Raw genomic sequence first — 26,510 nt, forward strand, 5'->3', positions numbered from 1 at the left:
TTATAGGATTAAATGTAATAGAATACTATTAAGAAAATTATGTAGGGGACAATTTTAGAGAAACAAAGGAAAACTTGAATGGATGCAGAGTGAAATGAGCAGAACCAGGAGGAACAATTTATACAATTTATTATTAAGACAAACTATGAAATACTTAAGAATCCTAATCACTGTAATGGCCAACAATTTCAGAAGACTCCTGATAAAATACCTTGTCATCCTCCCTAACAAAGAGATGAAGGACTCTGAGTGCAAAATGAGACATTTTTTAAATGGACTTGGCCAAAATGGGAATTTTTGTTGCCACACACACACACACACACACACACACACACACACACGCCCATGGAATTTGGTTTTTTTTTTCTTTTACAGTGCAGATGTATGGGCACAGGAGGGAGAGGAAGACAAAAAGAAGATTTTTGCAGATTGAAAAAACTTTTAATTAAAACAACAAAAACAGGTTCCCTGAATGAGGACTCCCATAAAAATTTTCTACAAAGACAAATCCTCAAAATTGAAATTATTTGGGTTTCAGAGTTTTTCCAATTATATGGATTCAACTACTTACCAAATTATAAAAGACTTTAAAGTATGTCCAATATTATAAGATTGAAATCCTATTTTCTTCTATCAACAATTTCTCAAATATTTCTCAAATGAATATTGCCTATTCAAATATTATTTATTTAAATTTAGTCCCTTTTCATGTATTTTACATTAACATTTATGATAAGCACACATCTAAAAATGTCCTTTGGCATCACAATAAATTTTACTGTATGAACACCACACAATGCATCTCAGTACTGCAATTTGGCAAAGGTATTATCATCACTGGTTGAAATATTTGCAAGAATAATACGCCTATAATTTTGTTCCAATAGGAAGTCACAAATATAAGGGATATATTCACTTTAAGAAATAAAACATTTAGAAACTAATCAAACCACTTTCTCTACAGCTGTCTTTTATATAAAGATTGCCACATGATTCCACTGCCAATTTAAAATTCTTCATCTTAGAAAAAACTCATTTTTCATAAAATATAGGCATAAAAGGGATACCTTAGATATACTACTAACAGAAATCAGTTAAATTGTATTTTTTCCTCTCTCATGCATTTTCCTGTATGAAAAGTCAACTTTCCAAACATAACCTAAAGCATCTAAGAACACTATCTACTGTAGCTACAGGTAAATATAGAAGATAAGCAAATGCACTATATATTAAATACAAATTTAGCCACATAACACTTTAAATACTTACACATTTAGGAAAACATATTGTTCATTCATCTCAACGAATCAGTTTCCCTCCTACCCTGAAGTAATGAAATCCTCCCCTCTCATCAAAAACAAATAAAAAAAATCCTGCAATAAGAACCTGTACACAGTCCAAAGAAATTAATCCTAAGAATTACAACTTTTGAAAAGCCCACATCTTTATGGTCAAACTGCTAATTTAAAACAATAGCAAATAGGTGAGGTAGCTGTGAAAAGAATACTGAATGTGAAATCAGAAAACCTGGATTTGATTCTCAGCAAATTTTTGTTAACCTCAACTAGGCTCTCACCAATGCACAGCAGTGCTTTTACTTATTTCTCACATAGCGCAGTGAATAGAGTATTGGACCTAGAATGAGCAGGATCTGACTTCAAATCTTGCCTCAGACGTGAGCAGTGACCCTGAGCTAGTCACATAACCTCTGCTACCTCAGTAACAATAGCCCCTACTCCTCAGGGTTGTTGTGAGGATAAAATAAGACTGTAAAGCACATTTTAAATTTTAAAGTGCTATCTAAATATTATTTAGGAGCGGTTAGAATGTTAGGTCTGGAGTCAGGAAGCCCATTGTTCAAATTTGACCTAAGATACTTACTAGCTAGGTGACCTTGGGCAAGCCACTTAACCTATCTGCTTCATCTGTAAAATGGGGGTAATAATAACATCTACCTCCCAAGGTTACTATGAGAATAAAATGAAATATTATTTGTAAAGTGCTTTGCAAATCTTAAAGTATTATATATCCTATTATTGTTGTCATCATCATCTTTCTGTCTTGAGAATTATTATACTAATAAACCCATCCTTGATGCTGCCATTCTCTGCAAGATATTTCCTATTCACCAAGAAAACATGAGTCATAGCAGTCATTACTTGAAGCTGACATTGACTAATTACCCATTTCCTGCATTCAGCATAACCCATTGGTAGCCACTTGAGCCCAAAGTGAAGCAACACTTGGCAAGAACCCCCATCAAGCCCAGGGAGCATAATGTCATGACTTCACCTGTAGACAGATATGATAGGGCTGCAGTGTCAGAGGCCTTCCATGGGTATAATATGTTCCATACATGTGAAGCCATTTACATGTGTTCTCATGGTAGCTGGTCACAGATTCTGGACTAGAACCCAGGATTCTTCTGACTCTAAGTCAGAAGCTACCAGCTTTTTTTTTTTTTTAAAGAACCAAGTTTCTTTAAAGCTTTAGTCACACTGACACTAAATAAAGGAAAAGTAACAGAGTGAATGTTAATTCCTAGTCTTAAAATAGCTGAACTATGACTCTACTATGAGGCATTTTGACATTCCAACTGCTCTTCAGAGGAGGCCATATAAAAATTTATTAAAAGCCCTACACTAAGATAAAGAAGAATTTGATTCCAACTACAAAAGGAAATGTCCTGGGAAAATTAAGAGATGGTGATGGGTGCTACATTTTGAAAAAGGAAAACGAGCTTTAAGAGCAGAATATAATTTTTAAAATTTCATTTCTAACTGAACGTAACTTCCTTGAAGCATGGGAATTGTTCCACTTTTGCAGCTGTATCCCCAGAACCAAGCTGTATCCCCAGCCAAGTATAGCACATAGTAGGAACTGAGTAAATGCTTGTTGAATGATTTTTAGGAAAACTTACTGAAGAAGGTATTTAACAATTACAGTATCTTAAAAAATAATTTAGTTGTTTAAATTAAGTTCTAAATACGATATCTGAAACTTTTTAGGTGATGACCCTACAAGATTGAGAACTGTGGCTTTAACCATAAAAGCCAAGTCTGAAAGGAAAGAGAACTTACCCAAATCCAACAAAATACTTAGATTCCATCTTTCAATTTTCCAATCTATAAAACGGAATTTCATTTACCATTTACTTTTTCCAGAACAGAAATTAAGAGAGATGAAAAATAAAGTTGAAGATATATGAAAAGTATAAAGAGACAGTATTGCTATGATAAAAAAAAAATGGCTTTCAGGAATAGGTTACACTTCTTTTCCTGAAAGGCATATCTGCAAGTCTTTTTTAAGTTTCTTTAAAGAAAAATTTTAAAATAAGTACAGTAGTATTAAAAAAAAATACGTGTCCTGTTTAAAGCTTATAATTCCACCACCTCTATACATATAACTATAGGAATATAGCCTGGTCCTGTGATTTCACTGGTATAGGACATTGCTAGGTGAAGGAACCCTCTCAACCAATGTAAGTATGTACCTTCTAACTGCAACTTTACAAGTCTCCAGAGTTGCCTAAAGTCCTGAAAAGTTAAAAAGCTGTTCAGGATTACAAAAGAAACATGTGCCAGAAGTTGGTCTAGAACCCAGGACTTCCTGGCTTTGAGGCCAGCTGTCTACTACTATGCCTATCTCTCTCTGTCTCCTGCTATCTGGCCCTCTCCATCACTCATAAGAGGCACTCAATAAAAGCTTGTTGATTGATTCTTAATGCAAACAAGTCATATTGCTAATGCCTGAAATTCTACATTAGATTCCATACTTCAGAAAAGGAATAAGAAGAGTATCAATGACTATTAAATTATTCAAAGAAACCATGATCACCAGTTTATGTAGAACACAAAGGATAAATTATCAGTGTTCCATAAGAGACATTCAGAGACAAAAGAACTGTAGACACCCAAAACACAAGTGAATGCAGAACTTTAAGACTTTCAGTTACATAATACAAAGTTTCCTTAAAAGATGAGGGCCAATCTAATACCGAAGTCCAAAAGTAAGCCACCATCCTAAATTATGACCAAGCAATAAGTACAAAAGAACCATAGTTTTCCCAGAAGTACCTAGAATAATTGTGAACATTCATTAATTCACTTACAATAGATTAAGCATCTGTTCTATGCAGACTGTTCTAAACATTAGAGGAAAGTACCAACAATCAATGACAGCTATAGAAAAGTAGATCATAAGCTCCTCCGTATTTTCATTATCTAGCAAAGTGCCCTGCACACTGTAGGCACTTAATGGTTGCTCAGTTGTAATAGAATCTGTAGTGTAGTTTTTGTAGTATAGTTGGGTGATCCACAAACACCTACCCCAAACTGTACTACAAACTAACAGATTAAAAATGCTTACGGTAGAATGTGAAGGAGAGAGGTAGGTACACCGTTAGGGCCAGTCAAAAAAGAGAAAGACAATTAAGACAACTTGGTAGGTAGAAGTGGGAAGTTGTCAGGGATTGAGGGAAGGCTTCCAGAAAAAGAAAGCATTTGACCTAAGTTTAAATTTGTTAGAGAGTGAAGACTAAAGTAAAGGTATGTATGCAACTTTACTGGCAGTTGCCCACACCTCTCTACTAAGGGAAGAAATGTTCATTATCTGCTAATCAGAACCAAGAGGGAGAAAAAAAAAAATTACATAGTAATCCATCCACATTTTCTGTGCTTGTCCTTTTCTAATTTTCTAAGTCATGTAGAAATATAAATATTCTCTTTCACTTAAGTTGATAATCTTAAAATTCTGTCCTTTACCTTTCACTTAAACGGTTATCAAAACCACAGAGCATCCTAATAAAGCATCTAGCTCTGGAGTGCTGCTTGTGAAGACAATGCTGGAAAGGCTACAGAGCATCCTGTTGACCATTCATTATAACACAGCCTTTCCACTTTATATACTCTAATATAACAGGGGCAGCTAGGTGGTGCAATGGATAGAGCACCAGTGCAAGAGTCAGAAGGCCCTGAGTTCAAATCTCACCTCAGACACTTGACACTCACTAGCTGTGTGACCTTGGGCAAGTCACTTAACCTCAATTGCCTCATCCTGGATCATCTCCAGTCATCCTGATGAATATCTGGTCACTGGATTCAGATGGCTCTGGAGGAGAAGTGAGGCTGGTGACCTGCACAGCCCTCCCTCACTCAAAACAAAGTCAAGTGCAAGTCATGTCATCATTTCTCTGATGGCCATGGTCTTCTTTGGCAACAAAGGACCAACACACACACTCTAACACAACACCACTCAGACTGGTGACATCAATGGTTGGCATGCCTTTACTGTAACACACTGATACTTCATTCCTATCCTCTCAGCATAAATAGGCAACAGAAAAATCATGCCTTCAAAGGCACTGGTGGTGGCTGTTTAGCCCTAAAGAGCAAATCCTTAATTTTTATTTCCACTTCATTTTTTCCAGGTGGTGAAACTACAGATGGGGAACTACAGGTAAAGAATGTTGCATATGCTTTCATACTTCCTTGTCTTGTCTAAGTTTGCTTAACTTTTTCTTTGTTACAAGAAAGGGTTTAATTCAGGGGATTGGATTACTCAAGTAAATATGAATAAATGAAATGTGGTGTAAAAAACAAAAGGCATCCAACTTAAAATAAAAGCAAACTGTACACTATAGGCATCATGGCATAAAAGATAGTGCTGACCCTATAGTCAGAAAGTCCTGGGTTCAAGTGTGCTCTCTGACACACTAGCTATATGGTCACAGTGAATCACTTAACCCCTTCCATGCCTCCAGGCAATTCTCTAAAACTACAAAAGGTAGAGAGGTGGCTCACCACAGGTTGGGGGAGAAAGAGAGGAAAACAGACAGTCACCCCCTACCCTTTATGATGTCAGAGCTTAAAAGGGGCTGCCTGTCCAAATTCTTAGCAAAATGAAATCATCTAAGTTGTGGAGCAATGTCATTTAAGGCACGTGCCTGAATTACATCACCTAGTACTCTGGCTTTGGGTAAACAGCTCTACCTGAAAAGAAAGGGCCTGGTGGTAAATGAATAGGCTGAATATTCTATCAAAGGATATTTTTGGATGGCTTCGGTCAAAAAAAAGACTTATGGCCTTTTGTAACTAGATATAACAGGTAAGTTATCTATGATCCTATGATCTTATGAGGCTACAAAACAAAGCTGTGGCTTTTTCCCTCTCTCAATAAAAAAGTTCCAGGGATACTGAAGAGGTTAGTATCCAGTTAGCCAATATTTCACACCATCTACAGGATCACTATTAACAGAACAATGACCCTGAATAATCAATAAAAGATTAAATTAGGTTCAGTATACTTTAAGAAGGCACTGAAGCTATATGGCAAGTTTTTAAAGTTATTTTAGGTTTTTTAAAAGTTGAGTAAAATGCTCAGGCACTAAAAGTTAACTCAAGTTTTCAAAAGGTCAGCCATCAGAACTTACTTCTGGAAGGCTCCACAAATAACTAAGACCTTTTTATACCGTATTATTTGTATTATTATTATTATTTTTTTTTTTACTAATCCTAAACAGAAGTTTTTACTTATAATCTGAACAATGAGCAACTCTCTGACCTTCTTAAAAGATGAATAAAATACCTCTTCAGATTCAGGAGCGGCTTGGGAATCAGCCATCTCCTCTAATTCATCTTCAGCCACATAGTCTTGCTCTTGCATTCCTTGCGGCCCACCATAAGACTGCATGTATTCTTCATCCTAATAGCCATTAAAGAGAAAAGTTTTTCTCACGCATCTTTTTTTTTTAAACACGTTATCATCATGAATCATGCTGTCATTCCAGTAAACTTTTCTGGGAATAACGTACCTACAGCCAGGTTCAAACAATGTAAATGCAACGCCAAATACGTAGTAAATGAGAGGAATATCATGCTGCCCAAACACTGACTTTTGAAGTAATGTTACAGCTCTTATATCTAGAGTACCCTGTCTCATGCTTTGTCTTTCATGTCCAATGCTAAGGGAAAGAGTCAGTTCCTTCTACTCAAACAGAAGCTATCTAAGTGCTATCAGAGAGAAATGTAGAAAACACTAAGACAACCAGAAGTCAACTTTCAATTGGCTGTATAAATATAACCCAAGTCTACAAATTCAATTCTGTTCAACAAGCATTCATTAAAAGCCTACTATGTGCAAAGCTTTATGCCTATTTTAGCTACTAGTTTCAACTCATTCCCGTTTTTTCTTAAAAAATCAGAACTCATAATTATAGAAATAAAATGGGCATATTTTACTTGTACTCTTTTCTATCTGCCCTTTTGTTCTCTCTAAGGTAGCGAATCTCTTTGATGTTCCTAGCCACCCTTAACAATATAGTAACTAAGCAATCAGTCCTTGAATAACTGAGAATTAGCTTTATCTAATACTGGTCATAGTCTTGTTTCTTCACCATTGAAAATAAATCTAACTAATGTAATGAAACTCTTCCTTCTATCTTCCAAGACTGTTTCATAGTTTTTTACCTTCCTTTTCACTTTCCAGAAAATACTAACCTCATCCAGTTAATCACAATGGACACCACTAGATGTTATTCACCTCAAGGACAATTTCAGGACTGCAACTAAATTCAGATTATGAACAATGTAAAATTAATTCTTTAGACAAGACATAAGAGAACATAGTTCAGTGAGCTAGGAACTCCACAAATACAACACAATAAAATAAAAATTCAATACTTTCTACATCTAAAATATCACATACGGTTCATTTTTTTCTGACGTTCTAAATAACATTTTATATGCAAAAGATCAGAAAACCTAACCACCATGTCCATTTACTAATAAATGTAATTACTAGTTATCCCACACAAAATCAAAACCTAAGTTCTAAGTCACAAATTGAGTCTGACTAATAGTACATCCAGACTTTTGCACATTTTAATGATCCTGTGTTTCCATCTTGTCCTAAATGCTTAGTGTCAAGCTTATCCTCCTGATTTTATGGCCAAATATCAGCACTTAGGAAATGTCTAAAATGAACAACACTTCAGTAGCAGAAACAACACTGTTTCTGCCATGCAAACCATACCTAATGAGGGCATCATTTAATAGAAAAAGAGTATTTTATTAATTTTCTTCGTTACTATAAGATAGCACTTCACACACATCCTTCCCCAACCAGGGTTATTTTTACTACTAAGCAAACGCTGCACAAATTTCACTCCCAAGTCTAGTGTACTGCCATGAACATCCTTCCATATAAAAAAAAAAGGTAATAAACTATGGCAAGTGTCAGAAAAGTCATTTTAAAAAATTACGATGCACATATTAATTAAAATCAAAGTGTTAAGGTACTCTGAGGCTAGTGAAACAATCAGTTAAACTGCTTAAAGCTTAAAATTTACTATTTTATGTAGGATGTTATAACTTTATTGCTAGGACTACAGATCTTATGCTAAAAGTCAACAAATTCACTTTACATAAATTCCTTTTACAGCAAACTCTTCTGGGATGCAGGTAATAAAGTTATACTCAATCTGAGAATTCTGCCTTTCCCCCAAAGAAAATTATATGGTTTTAGAACTGGTAATGGACCTTAGAGATCACCTACAGTGATTTTTAACCTAGGGTACACAGAAAGATTTCATGGTGAAGAAAGGAATTCAGTGAATTTGGATGGGGAAGAAACTTCATTTTTATTTTCACTAACTTCTAATTGACATTTAACATTTCCTTCAATTTTGAATGTAGGCAACAAACAATATTCTGAGAAGGGGTCTACAGGCTTGCTTAAACCAAAAAAAAAAGGTTACGTCTAAGAATCATTGGTCTAGTATAACACCTTCATTTTACAGACAAAGAGAATGAGTCCAATATCTCAGAGTTAAAATCATAGCTCTCTTCCCTCTCCCCTTTAAGAAAATATTTAAAAAGGATGCACTCCACAAAGTACTTTGTACACTCCTACCAGTTTCTAAACTACAATCCAGGAGCTATGACTACAGGTCCAGGAAAAAATTCATGGCTAGCTTCCTTTAGGTACTCAGGGAAGGAAAAGGTGTCTTGATGACAGCAGTAGAGCTAGATGACCAATGAGGAAAGAGGAGTAAGCCAAATGAAAAGCTGACCAGTCGGAAGCAGTTCTGAGGTGGGGGGGCGCGGCCAGAGGAGGAGAGGGAAATCATCATAAAAAGTTCCACATGCCCAGAAAATGATACTGCAGATAATCCCACCACCCCTTCCACCCCTGAATAGCAATCCTACTTCCTCTCCCTCTACCCAACATTCCTCATTCATCCACAACAACCTCTTAATCATTCCTGGAAACAACCAAATTCACTGTTCCCACTACCACTACACTATCATCTTTTCCCTTTCTCACTATCCCTTCCTTTCCTCAATGCACACTCAACTAACACTTTAGGGTTTCATCATTAAAACAACTATTGTGTAAAGACACGTAAACCTAATATATGTAAATGTTTGCATTAAGAGTCAAATATTAAACACAATTATTCAAAATATATAGTCTATACCACCTCTGCACAATAATATCACCCATAACTTCTTTTAAAACTCAGTTTACACCTAAACAATTCTAATTCAATACTATCTGAAGACAGAGGAATGAATATAGTAAATGATCACTTTTGCAGTATCTGAAATACATAAGATTCTATTACAAATATGATCATTGCTTTTCACATTAAACTTCATATAACTGTTTATTTAGACATTTCTCCCTTGAAATCTCAATAAGACATGTGAAAATAACTGAACGTTATTGATACAAATAGGAAAAATCACAAGTATTTCTTTTCCCAAAATTAAAATCAACAATCTCTGCCACCTTGATTACAGATAACAAATTATGTGTGTGACATTTTCTAAACTAACCTCCAATCTCTTTATTCTGTTTTAGACAGTTCTCAGTTACAAAAAAGATGAATGAGCAGGACATCAATCACTTTGGAATATTAGCACCTTAAAGATGTCTTTAGCAGGTCAATAATCTTTTCACCTTCGAAGGACTTTATCAGATCTTGTCTAAAGCCTGGATAAAAGCTTTTGCATTAAGTACTTCTAACAATTGGCAGTGTATCTCCACCACACAAAGCTGTTTTCTTCCTTATGGACACAATCCTCAAGGTCATGATTCTCAGCAGCTTTCCAGCATGACAAAGAAGCATTACCTACCGCCAAACAAGCTGTCAACACAAACTTTGTCATAGCCTAGATAAAGAAACTGGCAGACAGTGATAATAGGTCTAATTTCCCTCTCTCCCAAGGGAAGCAAATAGATTTCAAATCAGTCTAAAAACCTATGCAAGGAAAGAAATGTTATCTTTGGAGGTACAAAAGAAAAAGACTCACTGGAAATTCATCTAGAGGTTCATTGATTTCAATGTCTAGCACTTCATCATTGTCAATTTCTTCCTCCCCCTGTTCTTCGACATATTCTATTTGGTCTTCTGTCAACTCAGCATCATGGCCTTCATACTGTTCTTCTTCAGTATAGTCTTGAGGATACAATTCAGATCCATCAGATTTGTGATAAATCATTTCATCCTCTCCTTGTTCATATTCGGATTCATGTTCTACAGATTGATCATTAGTATTGTCGGAGAGTTCAAATGATGTAACCATGCCAGATGTAGTGTTAAGACTAATTGTGACACCCTGAGAACTAGAGTGGACAAACATACACAAAATGAACCATACAATTAGACACTAACACAAGAAGCTTATCAATTATTTGCTAAAAAGATTTAAACTATAGCTAGGGAAAATTTAATACAATGAATAGGGAAATGATTAATATTTCCTTAAGTAATAACTTAAAATAAAATTTCACATATTGTATAATTCATTTCAATAAACCCATCTCTCTCTCTCACAGACACACAGACACAGACACACACACACACACACACACACACACACACACACACTCACACATACATTCCACTCAGTTTATCATCAGCTGCAGGCTATATGATGAAGATAATCAAACCAACCAGATGGTCTAACAGATATGTACAGCAAAAATCCTTAGCGGTAGTTGGAAAAAATAAAAGCAATTTCAACTTTTCAGAATAAAAAGTAAATTGCTAAAACTACATATTTTCAAGTGCTTTGAAATTTAAATATATATACTATTCTACTAACAAAAATAAGTATTTTTATTTTAAATACTTCTGATCATAATTTTTTAAGTGTAGGATTTACATAGTAACTAATTCTCTATTATAATATATCTATTATTACAAACTTCCAAGTGTTTTAGAACTTACCTGTAATAAAATGAATTTCTGAGCATACCCAAGGTTAAAAATAGTAAGATAATCTTCAGCTCAGAAAATCAGTTCATTTCACTCAACATTGTGATAACAAAATTATTACAAGCACAAAATAATCATTTTATGCAAAGAATCATGAAAGATCAAGTAATTAAGGCAGGAGAAAATTCAAAATCCAAAAAATCCTACAAGTAAGTTAATACTTTAAAAGTTAATACTTTAAAAATATGAATGACTTCAACTCCATACCATGACCTAATATACCATTTAAACAATGCTGAAACAAATTCTGAAACCAAAGAAATTCAGAAAAAAAAAAGTAACTTGGCTTGAAAAACACGTTAATATTCAAGCAAAAAATTATTTAAATATCTACTAAACTGTATCAGTTAAGTATGATTTAAAATACACTCATGATGACAAAAATTAACAGAAACACACGGGAGTACAATGAATAGGATTTATTTTTCTGTATTAACAACTGAATGTCAAATTTCTTCCCAGACTCTTCCCTTAGAAATTAACAAAAAAGCGGTAAATAATCAAATATTCATTTTATCAGAGCATACTAATAATTCAATTTCTCATAGATACCTAGAAAGTATTTCAACAAATTAAAAAAGGAGATTCCAAGATAACAATGACCGTAACAAAACAAATTACGAATCCAAAGGAACATTTTCAAAATGTTCATGCTTGAAATAAAACTAAAATAATAAAGAAAGGTGTTAAGAAAGAACCATCACTGTTCATTAGCCACAATTTATATTAAATGGTTCTGACAACAGTATCTTATATGTATTGTCAAAAATTTCACAACTTTGTTGATTTTCATTCATTTTCCAAAAAAATTCAACATGAAAATCTCATTAATTTTAAAAAAATAATCTATTTTAGATATACTACATAAATATGGATATACGTAGACTATATATATATGTTAGAGAATATATAAAATAACCATTTAGACACAATCATCAGAATAAACTCTTCAAGCATGTATGAATAAGTATATGAATACATCATGCAATTTTAAGTATATAATGTATGTAGACATATAAACACATGTACTCTTTTCTTCATTCAAATTAAATGAAAACATAAAAAACTGAGATTAGTAAGGTACCTGAAATTTAGTTCATCTTCATTATCACTCTGCAAAAGATCATCATTCAGTTCTTCATCTGACAAGTCTGACTGATTCTGGATGAAAAAAAATTTATTAATATTTGTCCTTTCTATAAAGAAACATTACAAAAATGACCAATTTATAATAATTACATTATTCTTAATATTTTGTAATTAAAACATGTGATATGAGTATATAAATCACAAATTTCTAGGTTCCATAGGAAGCCAGACATTGAGGCATTATGTTGGCATTCAAACCTATTCAAAAATTATTATCCCATCTACAAGAAACTGCCTACTCACTTGGAATGTAAAGACAAAATGAAACAATCCTTGCTCTTATTAAGTTTTAATTTCCACGTAAGAGACTAAGCACATACACAAATACATGTGGCACAATCTAATTAGAAGGAGAGGAGAAGAGAGTTTGGAAAGGGGAGGGAAAAAATAGGGAGATTAGGAAAGCCTATAGGAAGTTGTAGTTGATAGTTGAGTCTAGTCTAAAAGAAAGATAAAGATTCTAAAACATGGTGTTTAGGAAAGTACATTTCAGGATGATGTGAGGCAATCGTACAAATGGAGCTGAAAAGTCAGCTGAAGTCAGATTTGGGGTGTCTTAAATAAGAGACAAAAAAAGAGACAAAAACAATGTTTTTGAACAGAGAGTAACCCAATGTTTTTGAATGGGGATATTGGATGGTCAGCTATGACCTTAACAAGATTATTTTAGTAGCATTGTAGAAGGTGGACTGTAGGTGGGGAAAAAAACCTGAAACAGAGAAATCAATTAGGAAGCAATTAAACAGTCCAGCTAAGAGTGATGGTCTGAACTAGGACAGTGATTGTATTGACTGGAGAGCATTCCAAAGATATTACACAAATAGAAGACAAGACTAAGCAAATGGTTGTTATGAGGTTTTGGAACATCTCTAACTTTCAGGAGTTTTACCCTCATTATCTGCTGCTTTCTTCCACTTGTGTTAGAATGATTCTCTATCCAAATTTTTAGAATATATTATAAAAAGGATAGTTTGTGATTACTCAGAAAAGAAGGCAATGTTCACTCAAAGCCAGCATGGGTTCATCAGGAGCAAATCATGCAAGATCATACTATATCTGACAAGGTTACGACATTGCTATGGGATAGTCCTTAGATATTGAAGAACTTCATCAAAGTACTGACAACATATAGAGGATGAGAAAGAAGAGAAAAGACAAAGATAATAAGGAACTTAAGTTGGGTTAAGTTTCAGGGAGATAAGAACTATTTGTTTTGGGATCCCAAACATTGAGTTTAGGATACCAATGGAACTATAGTAAACAATTCAAGTAGGAAGAAGGCACAGCTAGATGGTGCAGCGAACAGAGCACTAGCCCTGGAATCAGGAGAACCTGAGTTCAAATCTGGCCTGAGACAACTGACACTTACTAGCTGTGTGACCTTGGGCAACTTACTTAACCCCAATTGTCACTTCCCCCTCCAAAAAAAAAAAAAGTAGGAAGAAGCAGGATTCACAAGAAGGATCAGGGTTCATCTGAGAATCAAATGTGCAGAGTTGGATATTTTATGACTCCTTGTTCACTCAGTTCCAAATCTATATATATTATCACACATGAGGATAAATATATCCATTTTGCCCAAAAGTATGGTATAGTGAAAGACGTCAAATGCTTTGCAGGGGTTTTTCTATATCTAAAGAATATCCCTTATCATTCTAGTAACCTTGTCAAAAAATGAAATTAGTTAATACTCCACATTTAGTTTTACAAATAGCTTTTCATGAAGGCATGCTTTATATACATTATTATAGTATGACTTCAGCAGTTTTGTTTGGGGGGAAAGGGAGTCCAGATCTGTGATTTCATCAGGGTAGGGAATTCCCAGTGACTAAAGTCTCTTGAACAAATTAGGTAAGTAACTGTTCCATAACTCAGAGCATTAAGTTGTCTATAACACAGAGAAGGAGATCGATGACTTGCCCAGAGTCACATAGCTAAGAAGGAGCAGAGATACCTTTCCGACTCCAAGGACAATCCTCTATCCTTATGGCACAGTGATTCTCACTATTTAAAAGAAGTTAACCTTCAAGAACTCATTTTCGAAAGGAACACTTGTTTCTCACCTTTTTGCCAGACAACAAATCTTCTCCAAGCAAATCATCTTCAAGTTCACTGGGGAAAAAATGTAAAGTCAATAATCTGTTTCTATAATAAAACATCTCAAGACACTATAGTTTTTATTTTATAAACCATCATTATATAATAAGACTTAACCCCTGACTTATACTGGGTTATACAAAAGTTTGGGTTTTATAATGTTGATTAGGATATATTTTATAGATTTTCTTACCTCGTCTTTCAGCTCTTCTCCAACAATGAGTATAGGTATAGGTAGGTGCATATGTGTGTGTGTGTATACACACATACATAGATGTATATGTGTGTGGGTATATACATACATATATTATACACACACACACACCCCTACATATGCCTACATGTGTGTATATAAAGTCTGTTAGATATATATGCATACTAATAAACATAATAAATGGTGATTGACTTGTTGACATACATATAAAATGTGTAGTCCCACATTTTAGGGAGGGGGTAAGTAGCATTATAGTGCAATACCAAGAGTAATGAGCTAGCAATCAGTTTTCCTTCTAGTCCTGGCTCTGTGCAACAGAATAAATTTAGGTAATTTATTCTTGGTCAAAGATTCTACATATATAAAATGAAGACAATGACTAGATTAACAATCTATAAAGTCTGAACACAGAATGGTGAGAACTGCTCATTTTTACTTTGCACTTTCTTTACCTGAAAATTGTAAACAACAACAACAATTAACAACATTATATTCTGGGCACTTTTTCAAAAATGAAATATACAAGATAGGGTATTTAAACTATTAACCAGCATTACCCTCTCAGAATTTGTGTGTGTGTGTGTGTGTGTGTGTGTGTGTGTGTGTGTGTGTGTGTGTGTGTGTGTGTGTGTGTGTGTGTGTAGAAAGAGAGACAGAGAGAATATGAATGAGATGGGTTTGTTTTTTTTTTTGTAGTAGTAAGAAGCATTGTCACCTGGGGGAGATTCACATAAGGATAAATCACTGGACCTGGAGTCAGAAAGACAAGTTCAAATCTAGCCTCAAACTGGGCAAGTCATTTAATGTCTATTTGCCTTGGTTTCCTCAAATGTAAAATGGGGATAATAATACTATCTACTTCTAGACTTACTGTGAAGATCAAATGAGATAATATTTGCAAGTTACTTGGCACAGTGTGTCTGGAACACAAGAGAAGTTTAAATGCTTCTTTTCTTCTTTACCACTCACCACAAAAAGCACAAATTAACTCAAATACAAAAGCAAGAATATAATACTGGTGTCCCCAGATCAGAAAAGTATGCAGGGAAAAGTAAGGTATAGTAAGACAGGAGAGGTGGCCAGGTTGTAAAGAGCTTTAAATGGCAAACAGAGGATTTTTTAATTTGATCCTGCAAGTGATAAGGAGACAATGAAGCCTGAGCTTTCCTGAGCCACCCCTCTGGGTGACATGGTCAGACCTGTGCTATAGGAAAATGAATTTGATTTATAGTTGAGTGAAAGACGGACTAGAGCTGGGAGAGACTTGAGGCAGGGAAACCAACCAACAGGTTATTGCAGCAGTTTGGGGAGAAGGAGAGCATCAAGGTGGTGGCAGTGCCAGAAGAGAAAGAAGGGGGCAAGATAATGTTAAGAAGACAAAATAGAGGTATGCATTAAGAAGATTTTAAGAAAGTACAACTGACAGAAATTGGCAATAGATTGCATATGGGTGGTTAAAGTTTAGAGTCACAGAAGATACTTAGGTTATGAGTCTGGGTGACTGGGAAGACAGGGTGGTTTTAAGAGGAAATATAATTAGTTCAATTGGGGGCCTGTCTATGGGACACTCAGTTTGAGATGCCTAATACAAAATGAGTGATACAAGTTAGGAGGTTAGAGCTGGATAAGTAGATCTAACAATCATCAGCATAGAGATGATAACTGAATCCATGGAAGCTGATGAAATCATCAAGAAAAACAGTACAGAGGGAGAAGATGGACCAGGACGGAGCCACTGGGGACACCAACTTTTAGCTGGCATGACTTAGACAAAGATCCAGCAAAGTAGACTGAGAAGGAATGTTCAGATGGAAAACCAGGATACAGTAGGGTCATGAAAGCTTAGTAAGAAATGGGTATAAAGTAGATGACTCAGGCTCAAAAGCTGCAGAGGTTAAAAAAAAATGAGAACTGAAAAGGCCATTAGATTTTTGGTAAGTAAGAGATTATAGGTAACTTTGGGGAGAGCAGTTTCAGCTGCATAATGAGGTTGCAAGCCAGACTGTAGAGAGCTAAAAAGAGAACAAGAGGAAAGGAAGCAGAGGCAGCACTGGTTATAAACAGTCTTCATAAAAAGTTTAGTTGCAGAAGGGAGAAGACATATGGAACAATAGCTAGCAGGAATGGATCAAGTGAGAGTTTTTTGAGGATAAAGGAGACATGGACATGTTTGTATGTAGTAGGGGGGCAGCCAGTAGACAAGGAAAGATTAAAGAAGACTGAGAGGGTGAGGATGATGAAGGGGGGTAATGTGTCTGAGATGATGGTATGGAATGGAAGGTGATCTCTTGTGCATTTAGACAGGGCTTAACCAAAGTAAGGATGAGGGCCACTTCTTCATGACAGCAGTGAAGGAGGAGACAGCAGCAGGAAATATCTGGGTGACATGAGATGAGGAAAAAAAAGGAGCTCTCAGAAAATGGCCTCAATTTTTCAGTAAAAAATATGTAGCAATGTTCTCAGCTGAGAAGGAGGGAGAGCCACGGGTTGTCTGAAGAGGAATGAAAAGGTCTGAGAGAGCACATGTAATGAGTGTGACAATAAATTAATTAGGGAAGTATAAAAGAATGCCTTGCCATAAGGAGACCCCAGGTGAAGTTCAGTAGTATCATTTTACAGTGGACATCATCAATAGTTTCATGATTTTCTCCAACTTCATTTAGCAATACATGTAGGAAGAAAGGCAGTGGTTAGTGGAAGTGACCTAAGGCTGATGCTTGAAGAACAAAATCAATGATACAATAAGGGAACAAAAGAACTCAAGAGGAAGGCACAGAATTGAAATGGTTCACTAAGGGTAAATACGGGGAAGTGAAAGTGTAGTTAGTGCAGAAGTCATGGCTTAAGAAGGAGGAATCAAATAACTGGAGGTCCCAATGAGAACAAAAAATAGGGTTTGGTCTTGCAAGAAAGAGGGAAAAGTGGAATGACAATGACTGTTATCAGATAAAGGGAATTTCAGAGTTCACAGAGAAAGAAATGGTGCATTTGTGAATGATGGCAGGATCAAGATTGTGACCATCCATCTTTGTGGGTGGCTAAAATAGGTTGGAAAAGTAGGTCATGTGAGACTGGTAAGTTGAGGAACTGTGAAAGTAGGGTATTTGAGAGGGTACCAAATATGTATATCAAAATCCCCTAATATAAAGACACAAGTTCAGGAAAAGAGAAAAACTGTGACCCAAGTGTCCTTGAGGACAATGTCCCAGCAGACAACATGGTTATTGTTTATATACCCCAGGGAGCACTAATGTAGAACCTGGGCTATTCATCCATTAACCCCCACCATGAATCTATGGAATGGCATACCTCCTTTTGTAATCAAACAAATCTTCAACAATGGCTTTTTTGAGAAAAGGAAGGATAGTAGTTGAGGATGGTTTTGAATGTCAGGTTAAAGAGTGTGGCCTTTACTTGGTAGGTGAGAGGGAATAATAGTGATATAATCATATCTATGCACAAGGAAGAAAAGTTTCTAGATGGCAAGGAAGGAGAAGAAATAGAAAAAACACACTGAAAACACTTTTTGTTGTAGCAAAGAACTAAAAACAAGTAGATGCCTACTGACTGGGGCTAAATAATTCGTAGAACATAAATGTAATAGAATATTACTTCACAATATGACAGAACAAATATGAAGAACACAGGGACGTCTGAGAAGACATAAAATGAAACAGAATGAAGTAAAAAGAAATAGGAAAACAGTATAGGATAACAACTTTTTAAAAAAAAAAAAATCAAAACTGAGGAGCATCAATATAATGACCTAGAATGGCACCAATGCAGAAGCATAAAAATTTACCTTCCTCCATACTCTGCAGAAACAAAATATAACATGTACTAGTGGACTTAGTTGGGCAATTGGTTGAGTTTACTAAATTGATTTCTTTTAATCTTTCTTTTTTCATTTACCATAGGAGCTCTAGACAGAGTGAAAATGAGCGATATAGTGGGAAATGTAGTAACAGCCAAGCATCAATAAAAACTTAGGAATAAAGAGGAAATGACGCTGTCCAAATGAGTGGCTATGGCAATAGTAATATGAATACAAGAGGTGAGAATCTTGAGCAATACCCTGGATGTAGAACTGATAGAATTTGGTGGGTGATTAGATATGAGGTGAACAGTTAAAGGTGGGTTCAAGATATTAAAAACAGGAGTATGGGTGAGGAAAAACAGAAATACTGAAGAATGGACACCAACCAACTTCTAAGAAAAGATAGTAAACCTAGTTTTATATATATATATGTATGAAATCTGAACTATGAGTGAGGAATCCAAGTCAAAATGTGCCACAGGCAGTTGTAGAATGCAGATCTCAGCCCCAGAAAAAAGGTCCAACAAGAATTTCATTTACGTAAATTTGAGAGTTCAAATTTCAGAAGTTAACAAGAACAAAAAAAGGGGGGACAATGAAAGAGCAATATATAAATACTGATGATTTGCATGGGGTTTATGCCACAATCTACAATTCTGCTGATACTGTTAACTGTTTCAATTAGGTTTTTAGTTGATTCTCTAGGGTTATCTAAGTAGACCATCATCTCAGCTGCAAAAAATGATAGTTTTGTTTCCTTTTTGTCTCTGAAAATTCCTTCAAAATGTTTCTTGTTTTATTGCAACAGCTAGCATTTCTCATGCAATGTTAAACGGTGATGGTGATAAGATAGCATTGCTTTACCCTGATGTTACTAAAAAGGCTTCTAGCTTACCCCATTACAGATAAAGCTTGCTCTTGGTTTTAGATAGATACTTTTTATTTTAAAGAAAACTCCATTCATTCCTATGCTTTCTAATGTTTTTAAAAGGAATGGATGTTGTGCTTTGTAAAAAAAAATTTTTCTGTATCTATTGAAATGATCTTAAGATTTTTGTTGTTTTTGTTATTAATATGGTCAACTATACTTACAGTTTTCCCACATTCCTAGTATAAATCCAGCCTGGTCAAAATGTATGATTTGTATGATATATTGCTGTAATCTTCCTGCTAGTATTTTATTTAAAATATTTGCATCAATAATTATTAGGGTAATTGTTCCATATATTTCGTCCTCTGTTTTGACTCTCTTTGACTTAGGTATCAAGACAACATTTGTCATGCCTTCTTTACCTATTTTTTTTCAAAGAAAATTTTTTTAAAAATATCTAATAGGTGGTTGGTGGTATGAGACTGAAAAGAAAGACTTCTGCATAGAGATGACAACCAAACCTGTGGAAGTTAAAGAGATCACTGAGAGAATGTGTGTATAAAGAAAAGATAGCCCAGGATATGCAAAATTGGGGAGGGGCGGGGGGGGGGGGGGGGGGGGGGGGCTAACGTGAACTATGACTACAATGAACCAGAAAAGGAAACAGGGAAGTAGACAAGCAAGAGAACAACACATTAAAACCCAGAAGAGAGTATCTAAAAGAAGAAAATGGTGGCAGTGTCAAGTGCTACAAAGAGTACAAAAAGAAATGGAAACAGAAAATGTCATAAGATTTAGCAATTAAGAGACCATTTGGAAATTCAAAGAGTTGAATGAAAAGATGAGAAAGTAGTCAGATTGCAAGGGACTGAGAAATGGGAGAAAAGGAAATAGAAAGCTAAGTGTAGAAACTCTGGAGATTAGCTGGGAAAGAGATGAGAGACAGGATGACAGTTTAAGGGGACAGTAGGATCTTGTAAGGGCTTTTTAAGATTGGAGGATATGAACTGATGTAAAGTGAAGTGAGCAGAACCGTGTACGTAGTAACAGCAATACTGTAACGATGATCAGCTTCGAAAGACTTAGCTACTTTGATCAAGACAACTCCCAAGAGAGGACTGAAGAAGTCTTGAGTACAGATTGAAGCATATTTTTTCAACTTTATGTTTCTTGTTGTGGGTATGTGTGTATGTTTTCTTTTGCAACACAGCAAATGTTTTGCATGACTTTACATGCATAATTTATATCACATTGTTTGCCTTCTCAACGGATAGGGAAAGGGCAGCAGGAAGAAAATTTGGAACTTAACAATTTTTTTTAAATTAGTGTTAAAAAATTTCACATGTAATTTAGAAATATTTAAAAAATAAAAATATGCTAAAAAGAAAAAACCATGGAGGAGATAGACATATTTCTAGGGTATAGGGAGAGATATAACAGCAAAACTTAAGAGGGGATTTGTAAGCGCAATCTGCTAGATGGTGAGGGTATAAGGGTATATGTAGAGAGTTAGACCTTGGTAAGAAGGGCCTCTTCATGACACTGAATTAAAGCAGGTGATAGGGACATGTGAAGGGGTTTTGAGATGTAGAAAAAAAAAAAGGACCTCAAGATTGATGGCTTTTATTTTTTCAGTACCAAACAGTACAAGTTTACAAGGCAAAGACCTTAGCTGAGAGGATGGGGGGAAGGTATGGGCTGAAGAGGAATAGCTCTCTTGGACCAATTAAAGAGAAATAGAAAATAGGATTGCCTTGCTATAGGGGTTGAGATGAACAAAACTGAAGATTAGGAAGTTTGGAAAGATGGAAAATATGATGGGAACAAGGAATTTCTGATTAATAACTAATGAATCACTGGAGGGAGAGACAACATCATCAAAGTTCTGTAGGGGAGCAAATTTGTGTCATACTCAGGGAATAGCTAAACAAGCTGTGGTTCATGAATGCAACAGAACATTATTGTATCAGATGAAACAAAATTCAGAAACATATGGGAATTTTTTTTTTTTAAGAAAAACTGTACATGATGACACTATAAATGGAAAAAATAAACTCTCAAACTAAAAACGGGACATTATTATGACTAAGTACATTCCTAAACATGAAAAAAATACACTTCCCTCTTCACTGGTCAAATGAGTCAGTCAGTCAACAATCACTTATTAAGCACTTAACTATGTGACAGTGTGCTAATATGAACTGGAAATACAAAGAAAAGCAAAAACATGGTCCTTGTACTCAGAAAACTTACAGTCTAAAAGGGATAGAGCATGCAAATAACTATACAACTACAAAACAAGCACAGAATAAATTGAGAGAAGGCACTAGAAATGCCAGGAACAACCTCTTACAGAAGGTGGGATTTAAGTTGAGTTTGATGAAGGTGGAAGGAAGAAAGAAGAATATTCCAGGCATGAGAAATAACAGTGAAAAGGTCCTGAATCAGGAAATGGAGTACGAATGTGTAAGGAAAAGTTGGTCAGTGATCCTATTGTACGTGAATGGAATAAAGTTTAAGAAGGCAGAAAAAGAGGAAGAGGTCAGGGTATGAAGAGCTTTAAATGCCAGATAAGATTTTATATTTGATCCTAAAGGCAGTTCATCATGATCTGAGTAGAGGAGTGACATGGTCAGACCTGTACTTTAGAAACTTCTTTGTGTCAGCTAAGTGGAAGATAAATTGAAGTGGATAGAGACTTCAACAGAGAAACCAACCTAAAAGCTACTGCAACAGTCCAGGCATGAAATGTTAAGGGCCTGCACCAGAGTGCTAGTTCTGTGAGTAGAAAAGGAATATTATGAAGGCAGAAATGATAACAGTTAAAAATAAACCAAATATGTAGAGTGAGTACGAGTGAAGAATAGGAGATGATACACAAGTTGAAAGCCTACGTGACACAAGAGTGGTGGTACCTTCCAGACTAACAGGAAAGTTGCGAAGTGGGGAACTTTTAGGGAGAAAGATGAGTTCAAATTTGGATATGCTGAGTTTCAGCCATGCTGAAATGTTCAAAAGACAAAAGATAACGGGAGACCAGAAGTCAGTGGAGGTCAGAGCTATATAAATGTGAAGATCATCAACATAAGGAAGTATTCAGCAAAAGAGACTGGAAAAGAACAATTAGAAAGAACCAGTATACAGTAGTGTCATGGAAACCCAGAAAGGAGATAAAATATCAATGAGAAGAGTAATCAACCGTGACAAAGGCTATATAAAGGTCAACAAGGATGAGAGTTGAGAAAAAGGTGTTGAATTTGCCATTTTTCTCTTTTGTATCTCTTATGCCTAACACAGTAGGCATTTAATAAATGACTATAAAATTAAAAGAAAACAATAAAGTATTTAAAAACCTAGAAGTATAACGATATCATATTTTATTAGGATATCTTCTAGTTCAAATGCAAAATTCCCTGACTGAATAAAGCAGGGCTTTCCAACCTAGAACATATTCTAAAAAGGTAAAAAGATCTCAATTCTCAATACCTGAGCATTCCACTCTCCACAGTAAGGAGGTGAAGGGAGATTTAGGGTAAGAAGAGCACATAACAAGTTCAAATTCTTGCCTTTTTCTCCAACTAGCAAAAACAGAATACAGATGCCTTAGAAGGTCATAAGCTTTGAGTTCCATTTGCAATAAAAATTTTAAACATTTTGAAATAGGGGGAACTATTTAATAATGCAGTGGATTGAGCTATAGCCCTAGAGTCAGAAGGACTAAGTTCAAATCCAACCTCAGATACTTACTAGCTACTAGTTAGTCCCTGGGCTTAACCAACTGCCCCCTCCCTTAAAAAAAATCATTATGAAATACAACTGATTAGTGAAAGTGTTTGAATAAGTTACATTCAACATTTATTTTAATGTCAACATGAAGATTTTGAGTAAGACAATACATATCTCTGTTACTCAACCAGGTAACTTCATACTTAAAGGAGCTGTGTCTTCAGCGTGACATTTCTTCAGAACAAAGGTTCAAACTTAGGCTTGATGTAATAGCCTAACAAAGAGAGCTAACCAAAACTAGAGCAAGCTTGTATTAGCCCATTGAGGGACAAACATTCTACATAGATGTGTTAAGTGATACCTCACAGTTCGATGGAAATAATACTTTTTTAAGCAAAAAAAAAAAAACTGCTTTCAGTGCTACTCAAAGACCTCTGGCACTGAGCCAGAGAATCTATTACCTAGGAAAACGAGAGGAGCTCTCCTATATCCCTCTAAAATCTGAGAATCGTTACTTAAAGCAGTCATTACAGTGAATTTCAGTCATTACAGTGAATTTCAGTCATTTCTGGGGCTGGGAGTCAAAAGACCTGAGTTCTAGTCCCTTGTCTACCCATAAAGAATTATATGAGTACAAGTTATAACTTCTCTAAGTTTCAGCTACATCTGTGAAACAGTGATATCCTCTATCTTACAATAACTATCTCACAGTTATTGTAAAAATGAAATGAAAATCTATGTCAAGTGCTTTGAGTTACTATTATCGTTACTATTCAACGCTGACACCACTTAAAGCCAACCTATGGGAGGTAGAGGTTCGGAATTTAATTCAATTCAACAAGCATTAATTCAGAGGCTACTATGTTCAAGGCACTGAGTCAGAAAGGGGGTTACAAAATCAAAACAACAAAAAATTCAGTACCTGCCCTCAAAAAGTTCATTTCATTGAGGGGATAATATTTAAACAGAAGAAGGGAATCAGAAAATGCTTACTGTATGAGTTAGCACATTAGCTGAGGGCTAAATGAAGGCACTAATTTTAAAAGGTGAAGGAAAGGAAGAAGAACATTCTAGGCTGTGGGGACCAGCCTATGCAAAGACAGCAAGACAAGATGTGAAACACCAAGCTCAAGGAAAAGGAAGCAGTCTAATATGAATGATGTGAAACAAGACTGACAAGGCAGGTTAGAGGCTAAATGTGAAGGGCTTTCAATGACTGATAATTTGTATCTTATGCTAGAGGTAAGAGGAACCCACTGAAAACTGAGTAGTAAAGTGGCATGTGGGCTTTATAAAAATTATTTTGGCAGCAATCTGGAGGACTGGGGAAGTGAAAGAACTGATACAAGGAGTCCAATTTGTAGACTATTAAAATAGCCTAGACAAAAGGTCGATGAGGATCCAAATGAAATGGAAGCTATGAAAATGGAGAGGAGCAGATAAACGCAAAATACACTGTAGAGGTAGAATTTACAAGGTGCAGTATTTGATTGGCTAGGCAGGGGTTATAGAGAATGAAGATTCCAGAAGAAGGTGTTGATAGCCCTTACTATATTCTTCTCTGGTCAGATCACACATGGAACATTATGCTCTCAGGATCAAATTTTAGGAATGACATTGGTCATCACAACAGGAAGAAACTAGGATAATGCAAGGCCGTTAGCAAATGGCTGAAGGGATCACAGATCTTTCGCTTTAAGTAAAGACTGAGGAAGGACCACAATAGCTTTCTTCACAGATTTATGAAAAAGGGATCCAACTTGTTTATGAAAAAGGGATCCAACTTGTTCTCCTTTGTCCCAGAAGGAAGAACCAAGAGCAAAGGCTAGAAGTTGTGAAGATACAAACTGAGGCTTGATGTAACATCCTAATAAACTAATAAAGAAAGCTGACCAATACTAGAATGGGCTTCTTTCAGAAATACAGCTTTCCCCCTTATTGGAGGTCTTCAGACAAAGGCTGGATAACCACTTGTTGGGTCAGTGATAAAGAGAATTCCTATTCAGGAATGGATTGAATTAGCTATTGAAATCCTTCCCCAGTGTGTGATTAAAGGAAAGACCACTATTTCATTCAATCTTTAGCAGTTTTCCAAAAGATAGGCATAAAAGTTGTACTCAGAAGTCATATGACAAAAATGAATCAGTTTCACAAAAAATATAAATCAGCTGTACAAAAGGCATTTTATTATCAAAGAACACAAGTCTTTTCAAAATCTAATGCTAACTGTATTAGTTGTATTGAGATTTGTATAGTTCTAATTTACATTACATTATTAGCTATTACTCAATGGAGGAATAAAATTTAACAGAGGAAATTACATCTAAAGAGCAAACAATTTCTCAAAAAAGAAATTAATTTATCAAGGAAGATTTAGCATGTTATTGTTAAGCTGTAGGTTTTAGACAGTTTGGGGCCCAAACCTATGATATGGGGAACTTCCAGTTTGGAAACTCCTTCTACCAACACAGATTAACAACTCTTGTAACTCAGTCTTAAAGAGTTATCTAAGGCACTAAGAAGTTAAGTGTCTTGTCTACAGTTACAGAATCAGTATATCACAGAAGTAGGAATTTAATTAGGTCTTCCTGACTCCAAGGTCAACCCTTTTAACCACTATGATATGCTGCCTTCTATTTTTAAGTAACTACAAAAAATATACAGTTTTCAATAATTATACACACACACACACATAATATACAGGTATATATACACACTCATATACACGTGTTTATATATGTATATGTACATATATGTATGTATACATACATACATGCATACATGGGCAGCTAGGAAGCACAGTGAATAGAGCACTGGCCCCAGAATTAGGAGGAACTGAGTTCAAACTCTGCCTCAGATGCTTGATACTAGCTGTGTGACCCTGGGCAAGTCACGTAACTTTCAATGCCTTGCCAAAAAAAAAAAAGAAAGAAAAAACATACATATATGTAATATGTATCATATATAATTATATGTGTATCACACACACCCCTAAAACTTAAAGATTGGGTAAAAACAGCTGCTTAGGCAATAACACCAAAGATGACCAACTCCTGATTACAAAACCAAGTAACCCAGTCAACACAGTTTAAACTTAAAAACTTCACTAATGTTTCTCTAAGATGTACATATTAACATTATATTAAGTAATTTTGTATCATACTGTAAACAGTTTATTTTGTAAATAATAATGTATTATGTAATCTTCCCTAAGCACAGATCTAACAACTATGTGACTCCCCTACTCAATCAATTCCAGTGGCTTCCTATTGCCTCTAGAACAAAATATGAACTCCATTTTTAAGCTTTAAAAACCCTACACAATCCATTCCAGATTCATTGTGCATTATTT

General features: G+C 35.3%; 1 protein-coding gene and 1 long non-coding RNA gene across 14 annotated transcripts in view; one reads left to right on the plus strand and one right to left on the minus strand.

Annotated features, from left to right (window-relative positions):
* The window catches only part of RBM33 (RNA binding motif protein 33), a 178,356-nt gene that overhangs the window by 133,183 nt on the left and 18,663 nt on the right, over positions 1-26,510 (minus strand). For 8 of the 12 annotated variants that reach the window (XR_011976745.1, XM_072652117.1, XM_072652109.1 and 5 more), the window contains exons 3-6: positions 14,497-14,545; positions 12,369-12,445; positions 10,317-10,629; positions 6,562-6,702 (exon numbers count right to left, since the gene is read on the minus strand). Coding sequence is in view for 11 of the 12 variants with exons in the window: in XM_072652117.1 (XP_072508218.1) it covers positions 6,562-6,702; positions 10,317-10,629; positions 12,369-12,445; positions 14,497-14,545 (580 nt within the window). In the remaining variant the exon portion in view is untranslated. The remainder of the gene's footprint in view (positions 1-6,561; positions 6,703-10,316; positions 10,630-12,368; positions 12,446-14,496; positions 14,546-26,510) is intronic. The other 4 variants (XM_072652112.1, XM_072652114.1, XM_072652119.1 and 1 more) reach the window with 2 other exon arrangements.
* LOC140532945 (uncharacterized) overlaps positions 1-26,510 on the plus strand; it is a 77,791-nt gene that overhangs the window by 47,441 nt on the left and 3,840 nt on the right. For both annotated transcript variants that reach the window (XR_011976746.1, XR_011976747.1), the window contains exons 3-4: positions 5,429-5,457; positions 18,662-18,798. This is a non-coding gene — a long non-coding RNA (uncharacterized lncRNA). The remainder of the gene's footprint in view (positions 1-5,428; positions 5,458-18,661; positions 18,799-26,510) is intronic.

This window comes from Notamacropus eugenii, chromosome 3, assembly GCF_028372415.1.
Source record: "Notamacropus eugenii isolate mMacEug1 chromosome 3, mMacEug1.pri_v2, whole genome shotgun sequence".
Lineage (NCBI taxonomy): Eukaryota > Metazoa > Chordata > Mammalia > Diprotodontia > Macropodidae > Notamacropus > Notamacropus eugenii.